This window comes from Octopus sinensis, linkage group LG1, assembly GCF_006345805.1.
Source record: "Octopus sinensis linkage group LG1, ASM634580v1, whole genome shotgun sequence".
NCBI lineage: Eukaryota > Metazoa > Mollusca > Cephalopoda > Octopoda > Octopodidae > Octopus > Octopus sinensis.
This window is the reverse complement of record NC_042997.1, coordinates 156,871,352-156,899,296: the sequence shown is the minus strand read 5'-3', so window position 1 is coordinate 156,899,296 and position 27,945 is coordinate 156,871,352. Positions and strand designations below refer to the sequence as shown.

At 36.9% G+C, this 27,945-nt stretch overlaps 1 protein-coding gene across 6 annotated transcripts in view; it reads left to right on the top strand.

The window, feature by feature from the left end:
* LOC115218858 (sodium-independent sulfate anion transporter) overlaps positions 1-23,502 on the top strand; it is a 167,045-nt gene extending 143,543 nt beyond the window's left edge. For 5 of the 6 annotated variants that reach the window (XM_036505890.1, XM_036505897.1, XM_036505885.1 and 2 more), the window contains 3 exons: positions 1,812-1,877; positions 2,336-2,442; positions 22,348-23,502. In XM_036505890.1, coding sequence (XP_036361783.1) covers positions 1,812-1,877; positions 2,336-2,431 — 162 coding nt within the window. In that variant the 3' untranslated portion in view covers positions 2,432-2,442; positions 22,348-23,502. Of the gene's footprint in view, positions 1-1,811; positions 1,878-2,335; positions 2,443-22,347 lie in introns of those variants that run through there. The other variant, XR_005000640.1, reaches the window with a different exon arrangement.
* Positions 23,503-27,945: the final 4,443 nt, after the last annotated feature.

The window sequence follows — 27,945 nt, the reverse complement described above, 5'->3', positions numbered from 1 at the left end:
CTAGTTAACTTTTTGATGATTTCTGCACTAAATATGTGAACACTAATTTAGCTATTGTCTTCCATATAGAATTCTAATTTTCTATGCCAACTAATGTACACACTTGTACATTGACTTAGTGTTTCACTATTATTACTTCAGAGAGTATGGTTAAAAAATATGCATCTCTGATGAAGTCATGATACCTAAACGTATCAAGAGTTGCCAACCATACTTGGCAAAAAAATTAAAATGATATTCTTTCTAATTTTGGCATGAGGATAACCATTTATGAGAGAAAGATATAAGTTGATTATATCAACCCTAGCTCTTGACTTGTACTTTATTGACCTGGGAGGGATAAAAGCAAAATTGACCTTATCAGCATTTGAACTCAGAACATAAAGAGCAGAAAAAAATACTACTAAGCATTTTACCTGGCATAGTAAGGATTCTGCCAGTTCATCATCATCATTTAACATCCGTTGTCCATGGGTTGGATGGTTTGACTGAACTGGCACACTGGAAGGCTGTGCCAGGCTCCAATCTGATTTGGCATGGTTTTTCTAAGGCTGAATGCCCTTCCTAATGCCAACCACTCCGAGAGTGTAATGGATGCTTTTACGTGCCACCGGTATGAGTGCCATTTGCATGGCACCAGTATCTGCCACAGCTGTGTTTTTACTCGGCTTGATGGGCCTTCTTCGCAAGCACATCATAATGCCAAAGGTCTTGCTCATTGCCTCTCTGAGGCCCAACACTCAAATGGAACTCAGCCACTTTGCCATTCAATAATAAAAATAATATTACATTTTGACCAATATGACTTTTCCTTACTGCAAATTATTCCTATTTAGCTTCTTAATGTTTGCTGCATTAATACATCTTAACACTGATTTAAGTATTTTTTTTTTTTGATAAGGATAACATCTTTGTGTAGTTCATTATAATGTTGCTAACTTTTTCCTCTTCATTTCTTGTCTATGCTAAGTTCAAACCCTTATATTATTGCTAATTTCCAGATTTCCTTCAACTTATGCTCACTTCAAACTATTCCATGATTGGTCATTCTCAGATTTTCATTTCTACTCTATGCTCAGATTCCAAGCTGTTATATTATTGCTAATCCTCTTATGTATACTGTTTCTATTAGTTGGACTGGTTTCCTCATCTTGATTGTTGCTTTCACTACATTTCAGCTGCTGTATGCTTCAGTCTTCTTCAGGTGTCTTGTGTTGGACTTCGTTATTGTATTGGAATTTCAAACCTAACCCTTTATTTAATCTGCAGAAGTACACTGTTATCATTGCACTCTCTGTATTACATATTTTTTGCTTCAGTTAATTTTTGTGAATTAAGTTAGTACCTCGCCTGGGATTGAACTCAGAGCCTCTAGATGACTGCCTTACTCTATGCCCAGTCGAAACTATTATATAACTGCTAATTCTCAAGTTTACATTTCTACTCTAATTGTTGTTGTGATACCTGTGCCGGTGGCACATAAAAAGCGCCATCCGAATGTGGCCGATGCCAGCCTCCCCTGGTTCCTGTGCTGGTGGCACATAAAAAGGACCCACTACACACACAGAGTGGTTGGCGATAGGAAGGGCATCCAGCTGTAGAGACACTGCTAGATCAGACTGGAGCCTGGTGCAGCCTCCTGGCTTCCCAGACTCCGGTCGAACCGTCCAACCCATGCTAGCATGGAAAACGGATGTTAAACAATGATAATGATTCAGTCCAAAATATTATTACATTACTAATTCTTTGTTTCTATTCCTATTCTACATTCTGTCCAAACTTGTATGATATTGCTAATTCTTTATTTCCAGTGTTTGTTCAAACTAGTGTCAGAACTTAATCAAAGAAATATTTCACTAATACTCTCTGGCCTCAGGGTAAGACAACTTTTATCATTTTTCCTACGTTTGCTTAAGCACATTTAATTATTACATACTATTTGTAAAGATGAACGTAAGATTCAGGGGTAGTGGTCTATGACTAGTGTTCTATGATGTCACATTTTAGCAGGGATTGATATTATAACTTGTTCCAAATGTACACCATTCAGTTGTGACTAGATTTCTATGACATCACAATTTCAGCTTGGATTGGTATCATAACTAGTTCTTAATGTATATTGACGTTAATTTTTACATCAACTTTGATATCAATCTTTGGTCAAAAATTACATTAAACAATACGAGCCATGCACATAATCAAAAGACACCAATAATAAATCAACATTATCAATAATCAATAATAATAATGCCTTAATCATTTTTTATTTATTTATTTAACTATTTATTTATTTATTTATTTATTTATTCATTTATCTGTTTATCCTTTCTTCCAGCCATCTGTTCGCAATGAAATTGTCAACGCTGATATCACTCCACTTCTGTTTTCCTCTTCCGTTGAATCTGCTCAGGAACTGATCATGAAAAGTTGATGCCCTTCAAAGTAATTTCATACATATTTCTTCTTTTTTTATCTTTATTTTTGCATTTTCTTATTTCATTTTATGTGGGTTTTGTTTTCCAACTTCCTGTTTGGACACTGAAGAATGGTAACTGTCATTTTATCTTAGCAGACTTACTACACACTATATCCTTACACATATCCTTTTTGCCCTTTCATTCCACACACTGTCTGCTGTGCATGAATTTCATACAAAACCAACTCTTCTACTAGAATTATGTTATCAGGAGTAAAAATCTGAACCTTAAGGCACTATCTCTGACAATGTTACGCTAACAATCTAAACCAAGACTTATTGTCTACGACAATATCAGACTATAATCTAAATTTTTTAGATTTTTATGCCAGAAGATGCTTTTCCCTCCATTATGAATGAATTCTGTTAGATATATGAACAAACAAAAACTGATACTTGACGAAAAGACATGAAATATGTAGAACAAAAAGAAAGCTTTTTTTTTTTCTGAACAGTCAATATATTTAGTCTATACACAAAACAAAACAAGAGCAAAGAAGAATATTAATTCTTAAAAGTCCTTCACTGAAATATAAGCCAAGCAAGAATATTTACCATTATATAGCAAAAAATGCTATAAAATTAGACAAATATTTTACTCTGCGAAATAAAGCAATCAGAATGAGATTTGTGGGTATTTTTGAGATAAGAAATGGTAAATAAAATAAAGAAGGAAATTTCTGTATTTACCATGTTTTGCACTATGATTGAATGAAGAATATTGTCCCAGATATGAAAGTAATACCCCAACGTAAAGTATTATATTTGGGTTTTAGAAACGGTTATCAGCTGTTCAACACTGAAATATTTCTTAACTGAAAAGTGGCAGCTAAACCTATTTTATATACATTTGGCAATGTTTAGAATATGAAGTTACTGAATTTGTTGACTTCCTACTTTTATTATCTATTCACAGTTAAGAGGATGGGTACTGGACTATATGAGAATGAAGTGTTGTAGCCATGAACACAGTACTATATCACTGACAGGATATAAACCAATGAGGGAGTACATACCCAGTTGTTTGACCTGCAAGAATTATAACAAGGAAACCTCCTTCAAATCACACCCTGCTATCTTAAGACTGGATGGATACCTTATTTAACCATTTGGCCTCTCACACCTACCTAACAATGTTATTGTAAAATAAGCAATCACATCATTGAACTCTCAAAGTTACTAGATAATACATGATTAATTCAAATCAATGTGAATATGGACACATAAGAGGTGCAGCACCCAGTGTAAGCTATGGACACATAAGAGGTTCAGCAATATCAAAGGAAGGCTAACTGGGAGGATAGTTTTCATATGTGGCAGATGCTTGGGCGCTATAAATAACACTGAAAATGTCCAGAGAACAACTTCCGCCACATTACAAGGAGAAAAACTAGAAGTAGTTGATAGCTTCCGTTACCTAGATGACCAAGTCAGTAGCGGGGGAGGGTGCACTGAAAGTGTAGCTGCTAGAATAATAAAAGCCTGGGCTAAGTTCAGAGAGCTCTTACCTCTTCTGGTGACAAAGGGCCTCTCGCTCAGAGTAAAAGGTAGACTGTTTGATGCATGTGTACGAACAGCCATGCTACATGGCAGTGAAACATAGGCCATGACAGCTGAGGATATGTGTAAGCTCGCAAGGAATGAAGGCAGCATTCTCCGATGGATGTGTAATGTCAGTGTGCATGCTCGACAGAGTGTAAGTGCCCTGAGAGAAAGGTTGGACCTAAGAAGCATCAGATGTGGTGTGCAAGAGAGACGACTGCACTGGTATGGTCATGTGGCGAGAATGGATGTCAATAGCTGTGTGATAAAGTGCCACACCCTAGCAGTTGAGGGAACCTGTGGAAGAGGTAGACCCAGGAAGACCTGGGATGAGGTGGTGAAGTATGACCTTCAAACATTGGGCCTCATCGAGGCAATGACTAGTGACTGGGACCTTTGGAAATATGCTGTGCAGTTGAAGACTCGGCAAGTGCAAGTGTGACCATAACCTTGTGGCCTATGCTAGGGGTGTAACCAGTCCACTTATGCGTGCCTTTTCTTCATTGGACACTAAACTCTGCTTGTGAAGACTAGTTGAGGCAAGTGAAATTGAAGTGACTGGCATCCATTGCTAGTGGAGCGCTAAGAGTCCCATACGAGTGAGATCGTTGCCAGAGCAACAAGCTGGCCTTCGTGCTGATGGCACGTTAAGCACACCATTCGAGTGTGATTGTTACCGCGTCACCTTACTAGCACTTGTGCTGGTGGTATGTGAAATATTCGAGCGATGTCGTTGCCAGTGCCACTGGACTGGCTCCTGTGCAGGTGGCACATAAAAGCACCCACTATACTCTCGGAGTTGTTGGTGTTAGGAAGGGCATCCAGCTGTAGAAACTCTGCCAGATCAGATTGGAGTCTGCTTTGCCAGACCTCAGTCAAATCGTCCAACCCATGCTAGCATGGAAAGCGGACATTAAATGATGATGATGATGATATATATATATATATATATATATAAGCATTACATTTCAAAGAGTAATCTGAATGCTAAAGGGTTAATATAACCCTAAATATATTATGCCTGATACATGAAAGAGACTCTATATGGTTGCTTGACCTAAAAATAGAAGCCAAATAGCCCTCAAATTACACCTGTATTAAGGTAATCATATCATACACACACGTATGCACAAAAGCTTAGCCATCCCTTACAATCAAATATATGAGCTGATAGCTTGTATTACCCACTTTTGCTAATAGTTTTAGGTACTTATGTAGTTTCGAGCAAACAAAGACATACTCTCACTTCTCCCACACTTCATGCAACTCATCCTTTCATGGAGCGACATGAAATTATTTGCTTTGCTCAAGAGTACAATGTGCTATCCAGTCCAGGAATAGAACCTACAACTTGATAATTATGAACCCAGAACCCTAACCACTGGGCCATAGTTCTTCACATATATATATATATATATATATATATATATATATATATATATATATATATATATATATATATATGTACACATATATGTACATATGCATAGCTATATGTACATACAGAGGTGTGTGTGTGTAAGTGTGTGCAACAGTGTGTGTATGTACCTGTGTGTATAAATACATGTACTTTTTAAGAACTGTAAATTATATATCTTATACATTTTATATATATATATACACATATATATATAGGTGCAGGTATGGTTGTGTGGTAAGAAGTTTGCTTTCTAACCACATGGTTCTGGGTTCTGTCCCACTGCATGGCATCTTTGGCAAGTGTCTTCTTCTATAGCGCCTTGTGCTGACCAAAGCCTTTTGAATGGATTTGGTAGAAAAGAAACTGAAAGAAACCTGTCATATATATATATATATATATATATATATTTATGATGTGTATGTGTTTTTGTGTCTGTGTTTGTCCCCCAATCACTACTTGACAACTAGTGTTGGTGTGTTTACGTCCCAATAACTTGGCAGTTTGGCAGAAGACACCAATAGAATAAGTACTAGGCTTACAAAGAATAAGTCCCAGGGTCGATTTCTTTGACTAAAACCCCTTTAAGGCATCGCTCCAGCATGGCCACAGTTAAATGACTGAAACAAATAAAAGAGTGTGTGTGTGTGTGTGTGTGTGTGTGTGTAAATGTTTTGTGTTACAAAAACATAAGAGCACAATACACCCTTCTGCAAATGAGTGGAAAGATTATATATTTAATACATCCAGTCAAACATACTTACATTTGTGTGTGTGTACGTGTGTGTGTGTGTACACATACACACACATACATACGAAGTATTACATGTCTAGACTTAAAGTGCAATGGACCTTACAGTCAACTGTACCCTTAGCAACACTTAAAGTGTTGTTCCCTATCTCTGTGCAGTTATCTCTAGTCTCTATGATGTTAAGTAGAAACAACTCAAAACTATATAACATGCTTCTTAATTCTCCTATGGTTGAGCTAATTTTGATTGTAGTTTTAGCTTGTCAAGCATTAAGAATTTATCAACACACTAACATAGAATGTAAATTTAGTAACTCATTTTTCTTTCTTTTAATCATAAGCATATATACTTTATATTTATGTGAGGAATGGCAGTATGTCACAATCAGAACATCCGACAAAATTTCTCATGGTATTTCATTCCATTTTTTTGTGTTCTGATTTCAAATCCTGCCCGGGTCAACTTTGCAGTTCAGTCTTCCAAAGGTCAATGAAAAATGTATTGGACAAAATATTTACTCTTAACAGAAACAAGTAAATTCTTAAAGGCAATGTTCCAATATCTGAAACCAATAAAAAAAAAAAACTGAAAAACTATTGTATATCTATGTGTTACTACATACATAGATTTGTGTAGATGCACAAGTTTGTATGTGTATGTGTGTGTGTGTGTGGTGTGTGTGTGTGTACCCACACATTCTTGTTTGCACATCCCCAAATTTGAGAGCTATGCACTTTTTTTGTCTATTCTTTTCTGTTTGTTTACTTTTATGCTTATTTACTGTTGGTAATGGCAAATTATTTCTCACTTTCTATCTTCTCTATCTTCTCTCTCTTTATTCCTACAAGCATTGGCCTGCAAATATTCAAGCTTGCCATTAGTTGCACCAGTCTTATGAGTCTGGAAGGATTTAACAAAGTCATTGGCACTTTCCCTGACTAACGTATTTGGTAATGATCAAAATGCATACATATGACTATATATTTTTGCATTTGTCTACAAAAATATTAATGCATTTAATATACATAATGCAAAAATGTACAGAGTCTATTATATGTGCATATGCAACCAAAAATTGTATTCCAAGGACTAGCTTCCCTTTTTAGGACCAGAAAATACTTTGGCTACAGACAGCTCATTTCACTACAAGGTAGAAATGAGACTCATAATGGAATATTGCTCCATCTGAAATGTTACACATCATCATCATCATTTAACATCCATTTTCCATGCTGGCATGGGTTGGACGGTTTGACTGAGGACTGGCAAGCCAGGAGGCTGTACCAGGCTCCAGTCTGATCTGACAAGGTATCTACTGCTGGGTGCCCTTCCCAACACCAACTACTCCAAGAGTGTAGTGGGTGCTTTTTACTTGTCACCAGCATGGGGGCCAGTCAGGCAGCACTAGCATCGACCACGCTTGTATGGTGCTTTTTCTGTGCCACCAGCATGGGATCCAGTCAGGCGGTACTGGCATTGACCATGCTCAAATAATGCTTTTTATATGCTACCAGCACGGGAGCCAGCCAGGTGGTACTGGCATTGACCATGCTCAAATAATGCTTTTTGTATGCTACCAGCACGGGAGCCAGCCAGGCGGTACTGGCATTGACCATGCTCAAATAATGCTTTTTATATGCTACCAGCACGGGAGCCAGCCAGGCGGTACTGGCATTGACCATGCTCAAATAATGCTTTTTATGTGCCACCGGCATGGGAACCAGTTGGGTGGCACTGGCATGTCAGGCAGCATCCTAAACATCATCCAAATGAAAGCCATCTGATTAAATTGTAAAGGTTTGCTGACCAACAAACTTTACTCTCTGACTCACAGAGAAACATTCTTCTCATGCCACTTTTTTTACTGTTCCTGCAACGGCTTATGTTCTTCATGGCTGGCTAATTTCATACTACTCTCCACCTAAGTCTACATGATATACTTATTCTTCCTTCTCTCTTCACGCATAGCTTTAAACTAACCACTACTCCCAATTGTTCCTTTCAGAGTATCAACCCTCTGGAATTCCCTTCCTAACCCTGTTTTTCATGCTCACAGCACCCTCCAAATATGCAGACTAAACATCAATTATAATAAATGTAATTAGTTTCAAAAAATATATATATAATGATGCTCAGTTCAGCCTATTACATTATTGCTAATTCTCTATTTCTATTTCTGCTCCATGCTCAATCCAGCCTAATTATATGATTGCTAATTCTCAAGCTTCCGTTTCTACTCTACACTCTGTCCAAAACATTATAACACTACTAATTCTAGTTTTAGACACGGCCTCTTCCTCGTGTTTAAACTATTAATAAAAGAAAAACAAAATGTATCTTATTTATCATCTCCAGAGTTAACAAGACTAGAACTGATCTGTTTTGGCAAAGATCAGCATTGTTTCAGGAAGGTAGCTTAAGCGATATCAGTGCTTCTCAGTCATCAGGAACCCTATTTATGGGATGGTATTTATACAATCAATGAAATATATACTAAAATAGTAATCATACTTCCATTCACAAATAATGACTAGCCATTCCATCTTATAGAACTTTTCAAAGACAAATAAAAAAAAAAGGTGTGTATTAAAGTATGAGAATCGTTGGCTGATGGGTGTATAAATTTAGGTTTATGAAGCCAAGATAGTAGGAAATATTAAAGAATATAAATAGATATTTACATTATTTACATTCAACGGATATTTGTCCTCATCTTGTTTTTCGAATGTAAATAATGTAAATAATGTACATAATTCCTCATCTCTTAAATATAGAACTATAAATAGATATTGCGTTGGATTTTCTGGGATTCTATTATAGAGCCTCAAAGTGGATAAATGAGTCAAAATGAATTTATTTTTACCTCTTACAAGTAAGCATCAATTGTAAAAGATTTAATAGCTAAATCACATTGCAACCCTAACCCACTGACATATTTTATCCTCCCTCTGTCTCTTCTTGGACAGATACTACAAACATCTTAGTTCTTCTTGTCATTTGTTAGGAGCTTCAGTGTGTGAGCTAAGGATGCATATAGGGGGATGATGTAGAGAATAGAGGATTTCAGATGATACTGTTTCTGCATAAATGACATCAAGATGAGATAAGTGGCATACAAGTATATCTCACTATAACCCAGTCATGTACAGACATCGTATATAAGTGGTTATCTGACAAGATAAAGCAATCAACATATACGTTTATATATATATATATATATATATATATATATATTTACCAGAAGCAGACAGTGAGCTAGCAGAATCATTTAGTATGCCAGGCAAAATGCTTAGTCGTATTTCATCAATCTTTATGTTCTGAGTTCAAATTCCAACAGGATCAAATTTGCCTTTTATCCTTTCAAAGTTAATAAAATAAGTACTAGTTTAACACTGGGTCAATGTAATTGACTTGCACCCACTCCTCAACTTGCTGACCTTGTGCCAAATTTTGAAACCAATATTTACCAGAAACAGCAGTGACTCAAGGGCCAAGAGTTTTGTGTGTCAACACTTAACAAACTATATATGTATATAAAGTTAATCCAAACATGAAAACACAAAGAGAAAACACAACGCAAGGACGTGGAACAAATATAGTATTATTGGACGCTCAGAAAGGAAGGGAAGAAGGAGGGTTTAACGTTTCGAGCGGAGCTCTTCATCAGAAACATAGAAAAAGGAAAGATCCAAAGATGGGAAGATGGAGGAAAAAAAATCACCAACGGTACACACGCGGTCACATTATTGCTTAGCAACAAAAGTACAACAGATTCCCTTCATGCCTTTCCTCTACTGTCTTGTTTTACTCCACCCCAACTCCATATAGAACTATACACAGTCCTTCCTCATAGGGAAACCTTTCCTAGCATTCTAATTGTTGATCTGTGCAATTTCGGGAATGACCTTTAAATTGTGTCAACAAGTATCATTAACCTATCAAACCATTAAGGATACTTCTATGTCTTCATTATACCTGCTAGAAATATTAGCCAAACCTTTCTCAAATCACACCATTACCACCTAAAAGAGAAGAACACATTTGATAATGTGTGTCTTATAAACTTTGCCTGAAGAAAAATGGACTTCCATGGCTGGAATCTGGAATGCCTTGGTTCATAGGTCTCAACCACAGGTCTACTAACTTGGATACTAAACAACAAGAACAAGGTATAAGCCTCCACCAACTTAGAAGAGTCTGTGACAGTTATGACCTGTAAAATACATATGGTGGGCGGCATATCTGGGGAAGAAAATGGTACTTTCAAAAGAAACATTTTATGACTATTCTGTTGTGTCTGGGGAGAGTCATTTTCTTTTTGTGCCTCATAATATATCACACTCACCGGTAAAATTTCCACTTTTTTTCCTTATTTTTATTTTCCTAAATAACGGACAGAGTCAAAACTATTGAAAAGGTTGCAAGACGCAATGAAAATTTTAGGAAAATAAAAATGAGAAAAAAAAGTGGAAATTTTACCGGTGTGTGTGTTATATTATAAGGTACAAAAAGAAAATGACTCTCCCCAGACACAACAGAATATGCTTCAACACACGAACTCACATAAAGAATCTTGTAAACCTAATCCAAAAACGAAATTTTATGCCTAGTTTACTACTTTGTTTCACTTATAGTGACCGGCACCACCACCGCCACCTCCATCGCCATCTCTACCACACCACCTCTATCCCTACTCCTACCATCACTTAGTTCCATCACCACCACTACTTTCACCCTCCACATCTATATTATCAGTGCTAACAATCTGTCCACACTACCACCACTGCAACTACTGTCACCACTACAACCTTCACCACCAACATTGGCACCACCGTCACTCTCACCACCACCATTATCATTACCATCACTACCAGCACCGTTACTACCATCACCCGTCGCCACAACCGCCTCTATCGGCATCACTACCATCATCACCATCACCACCAGCATCATCACCGCCACCATTGCTGTCACCACCATCTTCAATACATCATCAATCACTTGAATATGAGTCCAGCATGCCACTCCGCAAGCTGCTTTCAACAGCTGGGCAAAATTATATGCTATTTGTATCTCTTGACTGAACCTGGCTCCCAGCCAACAACTTATTTTCTTCTCACCAACAATGTTCTTTTATAAACCTCCTTCACTCACACACACACACACACACACACGCACACACACACCCGCACACACACACCCGCAGCACACACACACACACAAACACAAACACACCCTCATGTAGATGCACATGCATGTTATCATTTTTTTTTTAATCACATCTTTCTCCCTTCTTCCCTTCAACCTATCAACCAGCATGGCTAAGCCATAGTGTGACTATTTATCTCTCTACTCACTCGTCTCTCCCACCTCTTATGTATATTTTTATCTATGTTTGTTTGTGGGCGTGTGTTTCTCTCTTTCTCTTGCTCTCTCTCTCTCTCCCTCTCTCTTTTTCACTCTCTATCTTTCCATTTTTTTTTTTTTTTTTTTGGTTACTAGATCTGAAGGAAGGAACAATGCCCATAGATTTTGCAGACCTTCTGAGATTGGTAGAACTGATGACATGAATGTTTCATTTAAGCTTTAACCATTTTGATACCATCCCACCTGAGACCTCCCTTGGTTTTATGATGTAAAATTCGTGCTTGTACCCTTTAGTATTTAAACCAGCCATCAGTGATTAGACCATCGGGCTCACAATCGATTCTTGGACCGAGCTATGTGTTGTGTTCTTAAGCAAGACACGTTATTTCACATTGCTCCAGTTCACTCAGCTGTAGAAATGAGTTGTGACATCACTGGTGCCAAGCTGTGTCAGTCTTTGCCCTTGCATAACATCGGTGGCATGGAGAAGGGAGGCTGGTATGCATGGATGACTGCTGGTCTACCATAAACAAGCTTGCCTGGACTTGTGCCTCACAGGGGAACTTTCTAGATGCAATCCCATGGTCATTCATGAACAAACAGAGATTTTTATCCAACCCAAATAACCTACCTGATTTATCTTTGAACTGGGTAGATTCAGCCTCTCATACTTACCCTACAATAAAAACAATAAACATTGCCCTTTCAAGCCTAGCCAGGCTCATGGGCCCGGTTTCCCGCTTTCTGTGGCATATGTGTTCCCCCCAGCTGGACAGGACGCTAGTCCATCGCAGCATTGCTCAAGAAACAGGAAGAAAGAGTGAGAGAAAGTTGTGGCGAAAGAGTACAACAGGGGTCGCCACCACCCCCTGCCAGAGCCTCATGAAGCTTTTAGGTGTTTTCGCTCAATAAACACACACAACACCCGGTGTAGGAATCGAAACCGTGATCCTCCAATCATGAGTCCACTGCTCTAACCACTGGGCCATAGCACCTCCACACTTACCCTACAATATTATTCTAAAAATAAACAATCACATCATTGACATCTCAAAGCTACAAGGTAATGCATGAATAATTTTTATCAATGTGAATAAATAAGCATTATATTTGATAGAGAAATCCAAATGTTAAAGAGTTAAAGTGATTTCAATCTAATAATGACAAAATTATTTTACAAAATTTTTCAGTATAGGCATAGGAGTGGCTGTGTGGTAAGTAGCTTGCTTTACTAACCACATGGTTCTGGGTTCAGTCCCACTACGTGGCACCTTGGGCAAGTGTCTCCTACTATAGCCTCGGGCCGACCAAAACCTTGTGAGTGGATTTGGTAGACGGAAAACTGAAAGAAGCCCATCGTATATATGTGTGTGTGTGTGTGTCTGTGCTTGTGTGTCTGTGTTTGTCACCCCCAACATCGCTTGACAACTGATGCTGGTGTGTTTACGTCCCTATAACTTAGCAGTTCGGCAAAAGTACTAGAATAAGTACTAGGCTTACAAAGAATAAGTCCTGGGGTCGATTTGCTCGACTAAAGGTGGTGCTCCAGCATGGCCACAGTCAAATGACTGAAACAAGTAAAAGAGTAAAAGAGTATTATTTTGAAAATCAACAAAAACAAAGGCAGTGTGTTTCAACAGAAATATAATAACAAGACATCTAAGTTAATGGTTTCAAATATTGGCTCAAGACCAGCAGTTTTAGGGGAGGCAATAAGTTGATTACGTTGACACCTGTGCTCAACTGGAACTTTATTTTATTGACCCTGAAAAGATGAAAGACAAAGTCAGCCTCAGCAGGAACTCAGATTGTAAAGAGCCAAAAGAAATGCTACTAAACTTTTCTTTGACATGATAACAATTCTGCCAGCTCACAACTATAAATGTTGTAAGTTGATGACTGCAAGGAAAGACATAAGCGAGATGAGAGCCAATGCTCTAGGAAGAAAGGACTTGTATTGTGATTTATGCAGTGCCTGGCAGATTAGTCACAACATGAGCAATAAAAGGAGAGTACAAATTAGGCAGGAGCACCTGTGTAGGGAGTATAAGACTAGTGATCTTCAAGGAGCAGAGTTTACTGTAGTAGTAGTAGTAGTAGTAGTGTTGGAGAAGGCGGTGAGATGAGACAACACATCTGAGGTTGGAGTATGCCTATCTTTTACTTGTTTCAGTCATTGGACTGTGGCCATACTGGGGCACTGCCTTGTAGGATTTTAGTTGAACAAATCAACCCGAGTACTTTTTTTTATTTTAAAGCTTGGTACTTATTCTATCGGTCTCTTTTGCTGAACTGCTAAGTTACGGGGATGTAAATAGAACAACCTTGGTTGTCAAGTGTTGGTGGGGGAGAAACACATGCACACGTGTGCTCACACACACACACACACACACAAATATATATGACAGGCTTCTTTCAGTTTCTGATATATACGTATATATATATATATATATATACGTATATATATCAGAATATATATATATATATATACACACACACGCACACACACAAAGCAAACTTCCTTCATTTCTGTCTCCCAAATCCACTCACAAGGCTTTGGTCAACCTGAGATTATAGTAGAAGACACTTGCCAAAGGTGCCATGCAGTAAAAAACTTTTATTTAAGCAAGCAACAGAATGTCATCAACCTTTGGAGAAGAAGTTTGTATACAGTGTGTATTTTGTGTGTGAACATTTTTGTTGTTCAACTTTTCAAGTTGTTTTTAGTAATGGTGCTGACTATTTCTGGTCTAGTTTTGGACTTATTTTTCTTATAAAGTATTCTCTTACCTTTCAAAGTTGATAATTTTTATCTTTTTTTTTTGTAAAAGGGGAATATTTTAAATTTTCCATTTGCACAAATTTCTAGATATTTTCTACATGGAACATTTCTTAGAGATGAATCTTCTTTAAATTGCTGTTTGTGTACATTTATATGATTGGTGAGTTTTGTTCCTGTTTCCCCAATATAATTCCCATTACATTGTGGACATGTGATACAGTAAACATGTACAAACAGCAAGTTAGAGGTTCACCTATTAGAAACGTTCCATGTCAGTGGTTCCTAACTCTTTTCATCGTTTTATCCCCTGAGGCTCTCCAGGGTATTACTGTGACCCCTATGATAAATTTTATGGTCATCGAATGGGAGTCACAGAGCAGGAGTGAAGCACTTACCACTAGTGATAATACCACTAGCAGCTGCAATGCATGACACTGCAATACAGCAATGCAGCTGCAATGCAATACCTCAGATACATGAAATAAATTACTTTCTCCCAAACCCTCTATGACCACACCTCCACGCTCCACCCCACTCCTGATAAACCCCAAGTGACCCCCAGGTTAAGAACTGCTGTTTTATGTAGTAAACAACTAGGTATTTATGCAAATGGAAAATTTAGAATATTCCTCTTTTACAAAATAATGATGAAATCATCATCTATGAAAGGCAACAGAGGAAAACTTTATGAAAATTCTTAATCCAAAACTAAACTGGAAATAGTCAACACTATTGCAATAACTTCTCCACCATTAGTCCAGAAGACATGTTTGAGAAGTTGAGTAACAAAAGTGCTTACACACAAAATACATGCTATACACAAACTTCTTCCCCAAAGGTTGGCGACATTCTGTTATCTTAGAAATATTTTAGTACATCCTTTTTTAAATATAGTGACTATATCAAAGTACATTATTTACATTCAACGTTTTGACTGATATATTCTCCAGCCTTCATCAGGTGTCCTGGGGAAATTTCGAACCTGGGTTCTCATTCTTAAAGTATTTTTCAATGTTATTATTATTATTATTGTTGTTGTTACTGTTATTCAGGTCACTGCCTGGAATCAAACTCAGAATCTTGAGGTTAGTAGCCCACGCTCTTAACCACTATGCCATACGCTCATGGGCAATTATGGAGTGAATTTTTAGGGCTTATTAATCTAATATTTTCCTATCCTTCCCTAATACTGGTTCTCATATGCTACTCATACCTTCACTCAGTCTGCTTAGGAGGTCGTTGTGTCCTAGCATATGTGCTGCTTCTTTTAGTTTTTGTATTTTCCAGTGGTTTTTCTCTGTCTATTATTTTAACTTCACCCCACAGGGGCAGGTGGTCTCCATTTTTCCATACGTGATCAGCTATACCCAATTTATCAATATCTCCCCTTGTCACAGCTTTGCGATGTTCCTCTACCCTTAATTTGAGGGGGTGGCATGTTTCCCCTTTGTGTAACCTACCACAGCTGCATGGGATGGAGTACATGCAGTTTTTGGTCATATTCTCTTCTATTGGTGGTTTTACCCAACGGGGATATTTGCAAAATGTTGTATTACTCTTGAATACTGTCCTGATGTCATATGGGCCACGTATCTTTTGTATCTTTTCGGAGAGGCCTTTCACATAGGGTAGACAGACTGGACAGTTTATTGGTCTCATCCTGTCATTTCTTCATAATTGGAGTAGATAGTATGTTTTTAGGGTAGTTGTTGCTTAATAGATTGTTACTGAGCTTGATCATTTCTTCGTGGTGGGTATCACAATCACTGCTTATATTCTTTGCTCAATGTTTTAGGCACTGAGCAATCCCTTTCTTTACACTGTTAGAGGTTATCTCCATTACTTAGAAAAATAACCAGAGATGATGATAGAAAGAGAATCCAACATGAAGGCTCAACTAGACAGGAGTGTGCCATATTCAGAGATATGAGTCTACAATTGGACCTAGTCTTTTGGACGCCTGTTTAAATGCTATACATCTCCTCAATCAGAAGTGACCTGTGGCTGCATCCACAAATCATCATCGTCGTCATCATCATCACTACCATCATCAACAGCAGTAGCATCACTTGTTGTCATCATTACAATCACCATCATCATTATCATCATTACCATCATCATCATCATCGTCATCATCATCACTACCATCATCAACAACAGTAGCATCACTTGTCTTCATTACAATCACCATCATCATTACCATCATCATCATCATTACTATCATCATCAACATCATCATCATCATTAGAAAAGTAAACCAATTTTGCTCTATTTGTGATATTTCTACAAAGTAATTGATATATTGACCACATATCTCCTTTGGAGATATGCTATGATTAAGAAGACTCAGCAACTAAAGTGAGATCACAGCCATGGCCGATGCCAGTGTTGCATGTCTGGCCCATTTGATGCATCGGGTGATATGATATGCTTGAGAAGACCTGTTCAGTCAAGTAAAACCAAAATTATAGCTGTAGCCAGTGCCCCCTGACAGGCTCCTGTGCTGATGGCATGTAAAATGCATCATATGAATGTGATTGATGCCAGGCCTGCCTGACTGGTTCCTGTGCTGGTGGCACATAAAAAGCACCCACTACACTCTCAGAGTGGTTGGCATTAGGAAAAGCATCCAGCTGTAGAAACATTGTCAGATCAGATTGGAGCCTGGTGCAGCCACTGGCTTTCCAGACCTCAGTCAAATCGTCCAGCATGGAAAATGGACGTTAAACAATGATGATGATATTTTTCATAGGCAAAACACCTCAAATTCAAAGTGGGGTGAATGAGTTATAGAAATTAAATCAAAAGCTGTATATGACCAGTATTTATCTCACCAGCCTTTTGAAAAGCAAAATATACTTTCATATAAAATGGGGAAATAAGAAAATGAAAGGCTTTTTCTTGGGCTCTCTATTCATTTGCTATTACCCCAAATTAAGATTTGGTGAGTTTACATAAATGTATACAGGACAGACAACTTTGCTTGTCACCCTTCCACAATTGATAAAATAAAATATCAACCAAGTACTGAGGTCAATATAATCAACTTCATTCCTGCACGCCCACCCCATCAATCACCACCACCACCACCAAGAATTTAAGGCTCTGTTCTTATGTAAACTGTTCGTGAACAATTTTAACCACATTTATCACACCAGTCTCAGAGGGTCCCTTTAAGAACATGTGCATGAGCCTTCACTCCCACCAGTCCAAACAATTTATCAAAAAAAAAAAAAATTTTTAATATTATCGCCACTTGCTTGCTCTTATTGGGATGAAAAACAAAGTCTACTCAAGCAGAATTTAAATTCAGTACTAAAAAAAAAAAAAAATGGACATGATTAAATATTGCATGGCCTTTTACACCAATATCCTGATATTTCTACAGCTGCACCATTCATAACATGTTGCTTGTTACTTGTAAATATTTGCTGCAGACATCAGTCACTCTCCACCTCCACCTATTCCTCTTCATCCGCGTGCTAGACGCCCACTTGCATCACCATGAATAGACAATATGTCATCGTGTTTGTTGATGTTTTGCTAAACTATACTGTTTCCATGGTAGGCCCTATGGTGTGTTTATGCATAATATACCTATGTATACATTCATGTATATACATATATGTATGTGTATATATATGTATACTTGTATATATATATACACACACCATGTATATATATATATATATATATACACACATGTATATATCTATATATATATGAGCACTTATATGTATATCATCATCATTTAAATGCATATATGTGTGTGTGAGCGAATAATATATATGTATGTAATACACATATATAATGTAGATGTATATATATGTGCGTGTGTCTGTGTGTGTGAATATATATTTATTTATATGCAGATGCACACATACACACACATGCATATATATATATTTATATACACATATACATACATGTATGCATCAGTTTGTGTGTGTATGCATGTGAGTAAACAAGTGAGGCTCTTTATTTCCTAGTAGAACGTCCTGCCAGCGATACACAGACCAACCACATTTCTCCACCCTTTACAACCACCACACCCACATATCCTATCAGTCAGCATTACCAATCTCTTTCTTGCCACCCACCCATCCACCCTACCCCGCCCCCATCCATTGCTCCATCTTCATGCTATCATCTAATCTTTCCTGCATCTCTACAGCAAATGTGGCAGACATCAGTCTTGGAGATAACTCAGGAGATGTTTCCTCTGCTGAGAGAACTAGCATTGCTAAAACAACTTTGTGAGTAGTAAACAATTAACAACAGGTCACTGAGGGAGGCCTTTATGTGGTGGTTTTCAGGCCTACTAGAAATAGTAACCAAATCTCCTTCGAATTACACACTACCGTCTTCAAAAGAAGACACTTTGGATAGAAGGCAGCTAATTGGTAGGGACATTTGTGGCATCAGATAAAACTCTTTGCAGCATTTGGAATGAATGCTGCACAATTCTCTGACTTCAAAGCCTGATCAACTTTACATTCATATTACATGGATGGAGTAGGGAGGGTCAATAAATAAAGTACGTGTCAAGTACGGAGATCAATTCTACATATTTCTCTTTCTCTCTTCTTCTCTCTCTCTTTCTCTCTTACACACACACACACACTGGCATACTATCCACTACAATAACAAGTGTTCCAGTTGATCCAATGAACAGAACAACCTGCTCATGATTTAACTTCCAAGTGGTTGAGCACTCCAAAGACACCTGTACCCTTATCCCCATGACGTTTTTTTTTTGTTTTTATCAAGCAACTAAGTTGCATTGACAGTAATCATCTTGAATGAGATCAGCAATAACGCACTACAATGGTTCAGCATATATTTACATCAACCACTTTAACCAGTTTACGGCAGTGATTCATTCAGTTGCCTGTGTACAGCAACAGTAATCACTCCGATTGAGGTCAGCACTCAGTGCAAGATAAAGTTCAGCATATATTTACATCAACTATTTGCTTTTAGAGTTCCTCTTATATGGATGTATGATGCATAAGGGTTCCTATACTTATATCGCTGGTAGATAAGAATCGACTGATATAGGCACCGGAACTGCCAACGATATTAAATGTGTACTTTTATGCACCATGCATCCATAAGAGAGGATCTCTTAAGGCGAATACTGCAGTAGTCAGCATTCTAACAAAGCAACCACATTAAGTTGGATATGAAGATTGTTTTTGGTATTAATACCGCTTATGTCACTAATAATTATTTGAAAATAATAATAATTGAAATGTCACTGTTATTTATGAGAGAAAAGATACCCTGTGGCCATAAATTGAGGGGTCATTTGTAAACAGAGCTGGATAACAAAACTGTTCCCTCTTTAGTGTCCACCCATAATTATGACCCTAGTATCGATCTATTGCATTTCAATCTGTTTTAGGGTTAGGGTTGGGTTAGAGTTAGGGTTTGGGTTAGGGTTAGAGTTAGGGTTGGAGTTAGGGTTAGAGTTAAGGTTAGGGGTGGGGGGAAGGGTATCTTTTTTTCTTCAGAAATGTAAATAAACCCAATCTTTTTCTTAAACGAATATATAATATGTAATATGTGTATCTGTACAACAGAGAGGAAAATTAAAACTGCATATGTTATGAACTTAGAATATGTGTTTATTAATAAAAGTTTAATAACGATAATCTTTTATTCATCCGAACGTAACTGATATGAAATATGTCATAAATAACAGTGACATTTTCATATGACACCACAAATAAATGTTGTTGACACACTACGGCAGAAATTGAATTCACCTCAATAGATCTCATTGATTGGTTGAAATTGCCGAAATGCAAGAAATTAAAGAGCAAATAGCTTACAAACTACAGAATTTTCTCAAGAAAGCCAAGAGAAAAAGATGTTTTATAAACACATTCTACCAGTATACGAAATTTAAAAGTGTTTAGTTACAAAGAAATAATTTTTTAAATCTGCCGGTCAAAGCAAAAAGATCTGGAATTAAAACTCAGAACAGTTATAATTTCCTGACAAACCAGAAATCTGAGTCAGTTATATTGACTTCTATACTTTAGAGGTTGATAAAGACCCTAGAAAAGAAAAAAAGAAAAGAAAAAAAGTTGACTCGAGCAAGATTTGAAATCAGAATGTGAAGAACAAGAATAAGCAGCCCAAGTCATTTTCTCTGACATACAAATGATTCTGCCAATCTACTGCTCTTTTTACTTTAAATATTGAATTTTACATAGTTTCAATATTTCCTTTAATTTTATTTGTTTTTGTAACTTTTCATAGTCATCTCTTGTTTCACTGCCCGAGTGCTATTGATTTATTTAGGTTTAATTATATATCTCGCTGTTAAAATCTAAATTGTTCAGTTAAAAATCAACTTTGATTCTTTCAGAAATCTTCTAATAACAGAAAGAATTAGGAATAATTATTATTTTATTAATTTATTAATTTAATTATATTATTCTATCAATAGTATTCCACTGGGTTCAATTTCACTTTTCATCTTTTCCAATATCAGTAAAATAAGTAACCAATCAAGTGCAGGGGGTAAATATAATTGATTATACACCTCATCACAAGGTTTGTAGCTTTGTACCCATGTTAAAGATCAATAGTATTGATGGATAAAATTATTGAAGTAACTATTTAGTTTTATGCAAAAACCAAGAAAAGTTTGAAGTGTAATTGCAATTGCAGAGAGATGAGGAGGAAGAGGAAACGATGCTAAATACTGAAGGTAGAAACAGGCGCAACCTTTAGTTATTGATAGTTATTGATGCATTTGGCTATAATACTGAATGTCTAAAAAATAATTTCAGAAACTTTGGAATTTTTAGGCAAAGAAAGTGAGCAGCTGATATCATCACCATCATCATCATTGTCAGCACTATCGTCATCATCATCATCATCATCATGTCAATGCCGTTTGTCATGCTGACTTGGGTTGGATGGTTTGACAGGGTGTGGCAAACCTCAGGGCTGTGTCAAGCTCTAATGTCAGCTTCGCATGGTTTCTACAGCTAGATGTCCTTCTTAATGCCAGCCACATTACAATGTGTACTGCTACAGCCTGATACTGTGTCTTCACAGACATTATGATCAAAGCACAAAGAACCTGAACAGACATTGCAGAGCATCTTTCCCGATTCTAGCAATGCATTGCTCTGAAATGGTACTTTTTTAACACCCATGACAGAATAAAAGCAAAGTGAGCCTCAGTGAGATTTGAACTTGGATCATGGAAAAGAAATTATTTGTTTTTTTTTTCAATGTTAAGAAATATTTGCTTCACCAACACATGGTTCTGGGTTAGATCTCACTGCACAGCACCTAGTATTGACCATTGTCATATAATTAAGGTTTGAGAAACAAACTGTACAAAAGCTCAGTATGTGTGTGTGTGTGTGTGCTGATCTGGGCCAATGTCTGTGCTTGTTTAGTGTTGTATCAAGTTGTGCTTTTTTTTATTTGATAGAGATCAATTAAGTAAATACCAGACTGAAATAACTTCAATACAATAGGATCAATGCAATAAGTTGTTGTACCCCAACATAGCCACTTAGCTGTATACTTCTAAATTCTTTGTATTTATATTGTTTTTATTTCATATTTGTTAGTCAGTAATGTTTTTCTTCAAGTTGAAAGTGATATCATTTCTGATATTTATGTCCATAAATTCACGATTACCAATTATTTCCAGCCTTTTTTTTTTTATATTTTCTTAAAATTTTTAGTGACCTTCTTCCACCCAATTGACCCATGTTTTTTGGCAGCATTGTTAAAGTGTTCGACAGAATGTCATGTGATATTTAGTTTTAGTGCTTTACATTAGGAGCTCAAATCCTCTTTGAAATCAACTTTGTTTGTTTATCCTTCTGGGCTCAATAAATTAAAGTTCCACTCAAGAAGTAAGGTCAATTTAATTAATCAACTACACCCACTTGTAAAATGTGTCTCTTTTTGTCGGTAGTAGAAATCAGTATTTTATAACTTGTTTTTTTTCTTTTCTTTTCTTCAAATTCAGGTGACATTATCTACAGAAAGGAAAATCTTTTCTTTGAAATGGTTATCTTAACTGGAATATGCTCCCTGAAAAAGATCACCAATAAGTCACAAGAATTATGTTGCCAACCAAAAGCCTGTTACCTTTATTAACCCAGGAAAACTTTCCGCGATTCGATAAATTCTTGGGTTTGGTAAATCAGCACCCAAATTTGGAATAATACATATTGAGTAAAGAAATGTTATATCTTATGAAATTATTTGTAAATTAATATTAATCTATTAATAATTTGTTAATAATATTTTTATTAAATTATACATAATACATTAAGTAAAATAATGTGATTAAGAGAGAAAAGAAATTAGATACCCAGCCAACTGTCATAATTGATAAAACTTTTACAAATCTACAAAAGTTAACAACAGCCATAATGATCAACATGTGTGATAATTGTAACAGTATTAATGATAAGAGCTTTATGTACCTTTTTAGTAACCAATCTTCTTCAACAACCTCCTTGCTATCTATAAATTGAGACAAACCTTATTAATATTAATTCTCCTTAGATCACCCATAATAAAGTATGCATAATTAGATTGAAATCTCAATTAAAATTTGATGACAATATGAATGATGACATGAGATTTCACTTGGTTAACATCAACATAATATATGCAAATAATATATGCAACATAATATATGCAAATATATAAAAGTGACAGAGAAATATTTTGTTAAACGTCCTCCAAAATGTTAATTATGTTATAAAATTAATTCAAACTCATTGGCAGTCTATTCATTAGATATATAATTAGAAAAGAGTTGAATTCTAAATCTTTGAATAGTGTGCCAATGATAAAAACAATATCACTTAGCTAGGACACATAAATTTGGATAAGTTTCTGTATCATATGAGACAGTTAATTTCCTTGATCAACCTGCTTAAACAGTGTTTACTGAAGCTTTATGACATCAAAAACAAAAACTAACCAAAAATTTGATTGCCAATAAGTTATAGTTGCAAATACTTTGAATTTAATTATTTTTTTTTATTGAATGTTAACTGCTATGAATGGAAGATTTGGTGCCAAGGGTGTCTTCTGCTCTTGATCAGGGTTTAACTAGATTGTATTATATCAAAGAAGAATTATAAAATGTTTCATGATTTCTATTTTTTGTACAAGTCTTCTTATATTTTTGTAAAGAACAAATCTTGCTTTTTCTTCAAGTTGAAAGTGATATCATTTCTGATATTTATTTCCATAAATTCATGACTGCCAATTATTTCCAGCCTTTTTTTTTATTTTCTTAAAAGCTTTGTTGATCTTCTTCCACCCAATTGACCCGTAATTGTTAAAATTGTATGGTAGGCCGGGACACAGATGCTCAACCTGCCAAATATAGCAACCAAATACGTCTCCCTAAAAACACACCCATATTTAGAAAAAAAAAATAGAACATATTGATCAATGTAATTAGTTATAAATATCCAAAAAGACTGGATTGCTTTTGATCACAGTTCTGCTTGACCAACAGCAAATATGGATGGTTTCACAATTTTCATTGCTCTGCAGCTTTCCACCTCCCTCCCCACCCTCTCGAAATATTATTGTAATTGATTATATGATTTTGTTACTTGTTTTTCCACACATTTTTATGTTGACTTTGTTTAACAAGTTTTAACTCAGGGATCAAACAAGGGTCTGATGTGATACATTGCTTAAACTTTATGTGTGTGTGTGTGTGTGTATGTGAGTGTGTGTGTGTGTTTATATATATATATATATGAGACACATCTACATTCACAGATACTCCTAAATCAGCTGTACAGTATCCCGCCTGTGAGGGATCAATGCCAGATGGGTCAAAACTATTGTAGTGATCAATAAACACACTTGTATCTTCCGTCTTCCGTCTCTTGCATTAATCAAATATATACATATATATTGTTGCTTCTGGAGAGAGTCATTCTCTTTCAGTGCTTTATTATTTAACACACCCACCAGTTTAGTTTCCACTCATTTACATATTTATTTTTTCTAAAATTTTCATTGCATCTTGCAACCTTTTCGATAGTCATTGACTCTGTTTATTACCCAAGCTGCGTTCTTTTGAAACAAGAAAGAACGCAGCTCAGATAATGGACAGAGTCAATGACTATCGAAAAGGTTGCAAGATGCAATGAAAATTTTAGAAAATATAAATAAGTAAATGAGAGTGGAAACCAAACTGGTGAGTATCATCATCATCATCATCATCATCATCGTTTAACGTCCGCTTTCCGCGCTAGCACGGGTTGGACGGTTCGACCGGGTCTGGGAAGCCAGGGGCCGCTCCAGGCTCCAGTCTGAATCTGGCAGAGTTTCTACGGCTGGATGCCCTTCCTAACGCCAACCACTCCGTGAGTGGATTGGGTGCTTTTTACGTGCCACCTGCACAGGGGCCGGAGGGTCCGGCATCGTCACGATCGGTTCGAGCATTTTAACGTGTCAGCGGCACGGGGGCAACGAGGTCCGGGGTACTTTGGGGATCGGGGTACTTTGGGGATCCAGGGTGGTGTTAGCAGTGGACATAGTATGTTAAATAATAAAGCAGTGAAAGAGAATGACTTTCCTCACACACAATAAAATATGCTTCAACACATGAACTCACATAAAGAATCATGCAAACCAAATCCAAAAACGAAATATACACATATATAAATATATATATATATATATATATACATAACCTGCTGGATTATTAGAGCATCTCTGAAGATTTTATCTTCTCACTGTGTTCTGAGAAGGAATTCACTGCAATGGGGTTCACATTGTGTTTTCTCAAAGCCATTGATATATAACCATACACACCACTCTTACATACACACACACACACACACACACATGCCTTACTATATGTATACTTACACATAGACATACATATACATGTGCATACACGTCCTCTTGTATATGCAATTCAGACACATACCCTCCTAAACACACTTACATACATGCTACATATACACTTAACACGTGCACACAAACACACCTCCCTACATTTATACATACACACAGACATACCCACCTCCTACATAAGCACTTTGACAAAAAATACATCATCCTGCATTTACACATGTTCATGCACACACACACATACACACACATACACAAGTGCTCACACACACACATACACAAGTGCTCACACACACACAAAAATATGCCTCCTACATAGACACATAAATACCCGCTGAACTGAACGTATTCCATGCCCGCCACTCCTGATGGAATTGTAGGGGCAATGTCATGTTATATGGAGTGTCTTGAAAATTTCTAAACATGGCAGAGCCAATTCGTCTTGATCTGACCACAGCTGCTAGAAAGAAAGAAAGAAAGAAAGGCAGAGCGAGTCCAAGAGGAAATGAAGGAAAATAATCAAGCAGATATATACACACTGACATACATCATCCTACATACATACACACTATCTTACATGCATGCACATAGATACACACCCTTCCTCTATTTACAGCTACACAGACACAGACCACACACACACACATTCATACATACACAGACACACATTCTCCTGCATATACATACATACACACATACACAAACCCCCTACATGCACACTTACACAAACACATGCATGCATCCTCCTACATACATGTTCCAGAATCACACCCCTTATATACACAAGCACATGTTATTCACACACATGCATACATGCAGACACACCTTCTCATGCACACACACTTACATACAAATACACATACACACTAGTATACAAAGAATGGTATTTTGGAGAAATAAAATTTTAAATAACAAAAAAAATTATGTTTCTTTAAATTTTAAACAATGAATAAAGTTCAATTTTGAATGATTTTCTTCTCTTTTATTTACTTATTTATTTTTAATTTCTGTTTTATATGATGCATTTTGCGAACAATAGCATCTTTGGTAACATGTTTCTGACAGAACAATCATTGGTTCACTGGTACTTACTCAGGTGGAATATATACTTGTTATCCATTTATTCATTGTTTGTGAGAATACGCACAGCCATAACTAAGTGGTTAAAAAGCTTGCTTTCCAACCACATGGTTTTGGGTTCAGTCTCATTGCTTGGCACTTTGGGCATCTTCTGATATAGTCCCAAGCAGTGAGTGGATTTTGTAGACAGAAACTGAAAGAAGCCTGTCGTGTGTGTGTGTGTGTGTTACTGTCTCCTTGTCTTGACATCACATGATGGTTGTAAACAAGCATCACTGTTATATAAGCAGTGTTGTTTATTTCCAGTGTCCCATAGAAAACATGTCTGGCCATGGTAAGTATTAATTTACTTGGGAATAAATAAGAGTCGGCAACAGGAAGAGTGTCCTGTCATAGAAAATCTACCTCAACAAATTCTGTTTTGTCCCTTACAAGCATAGAAAAGGGAACACTTAAATGATGATAATGAAGATGATGATATCTTATTTCTTTACTGCCCACAAGGAGCTACACACAGAGGGGACAAACAAATGGATAAAGTCGATTACATCGACCCCAGTGCTTAACTGGTACTTATTTAATCGACCCCGAAAGGATAAAAGGCAAAGTCAACCTCGGCGGAATTTGAACTCAGAACATAGCGGCAGACGAAATACCGCTAAGCATTTTGCCCGGTGTGCTAACGTTTCTGCCATCTCTCTGCCTTCATCGCCTGATGATATCTTGTCTCATGCAACACCTTTCTATAAACAAGAGTCAGCAACTCATGAACCACTGAGATGTTCTCTATGGGAATTTGGCCTTAAAATGTACTCTAAAACAAGGTTCAAATTTAATATGCTGGTTCCCATACAACCAACCAGGTGGTCATGGTGGTATGTTTGGAAAACCCACCAGTATGAGTCTTTTGGGAGCTGGCATGCTGCAATTGCTTAAGTGTGTGATTATGGTGCACTAGAACATTTCTTTTCTATCTTGTACTTGCATCAGCCATTTGACTGAGGCCATGCTGGGGCACCACCTTGAAGGTCAAACAAATCGACTCCAGGACATTTTTTTTTTTTTGCAAAGCCCGGTACTTATTTAATCAATCTCTTTTTCTGAACTGTTAGGTTACAAGGATGTAAATAAACTAACACCACTCATCAAGCAGTGGTGGGGGAACAAACACATACACAAAGACACATACATTCAGAGATATACATACATGCATCATCATCATCATTCAACATCCACTTTCCATGTTGGCATGGGTTGGACAGTTTGACATGGAGCTGGCTAGCAGAGAGCTGTCTAGACTCCAGCTGTCTGTTGAGACATAGTTTCTATGGCTGGATGCCCTTCCTAATACCAACCATTTAACAGAGTGCACTGGGTGCTTTATATATACCGCCATATATATATATGATGGGCTTCATTCAGTTTCTGTCTAACAAATCTATTCTAAGGAAGAAGGCAGCGAGTTAGCAGAATCGTTAATGCGCCAGGTGAAATGCTTAGTGGTATTTTGTTTGCCGTTACGTTCTGAGTTCAAATTCTGCCAAGGTCGACTTTGCTTTTCATCCTTTCGGGGTCGATAAATTAAGTACCAGTTACACACCGGGGTCGATCTAATCGACTTAATCCCTTTGTCTGTCCTTGTTTG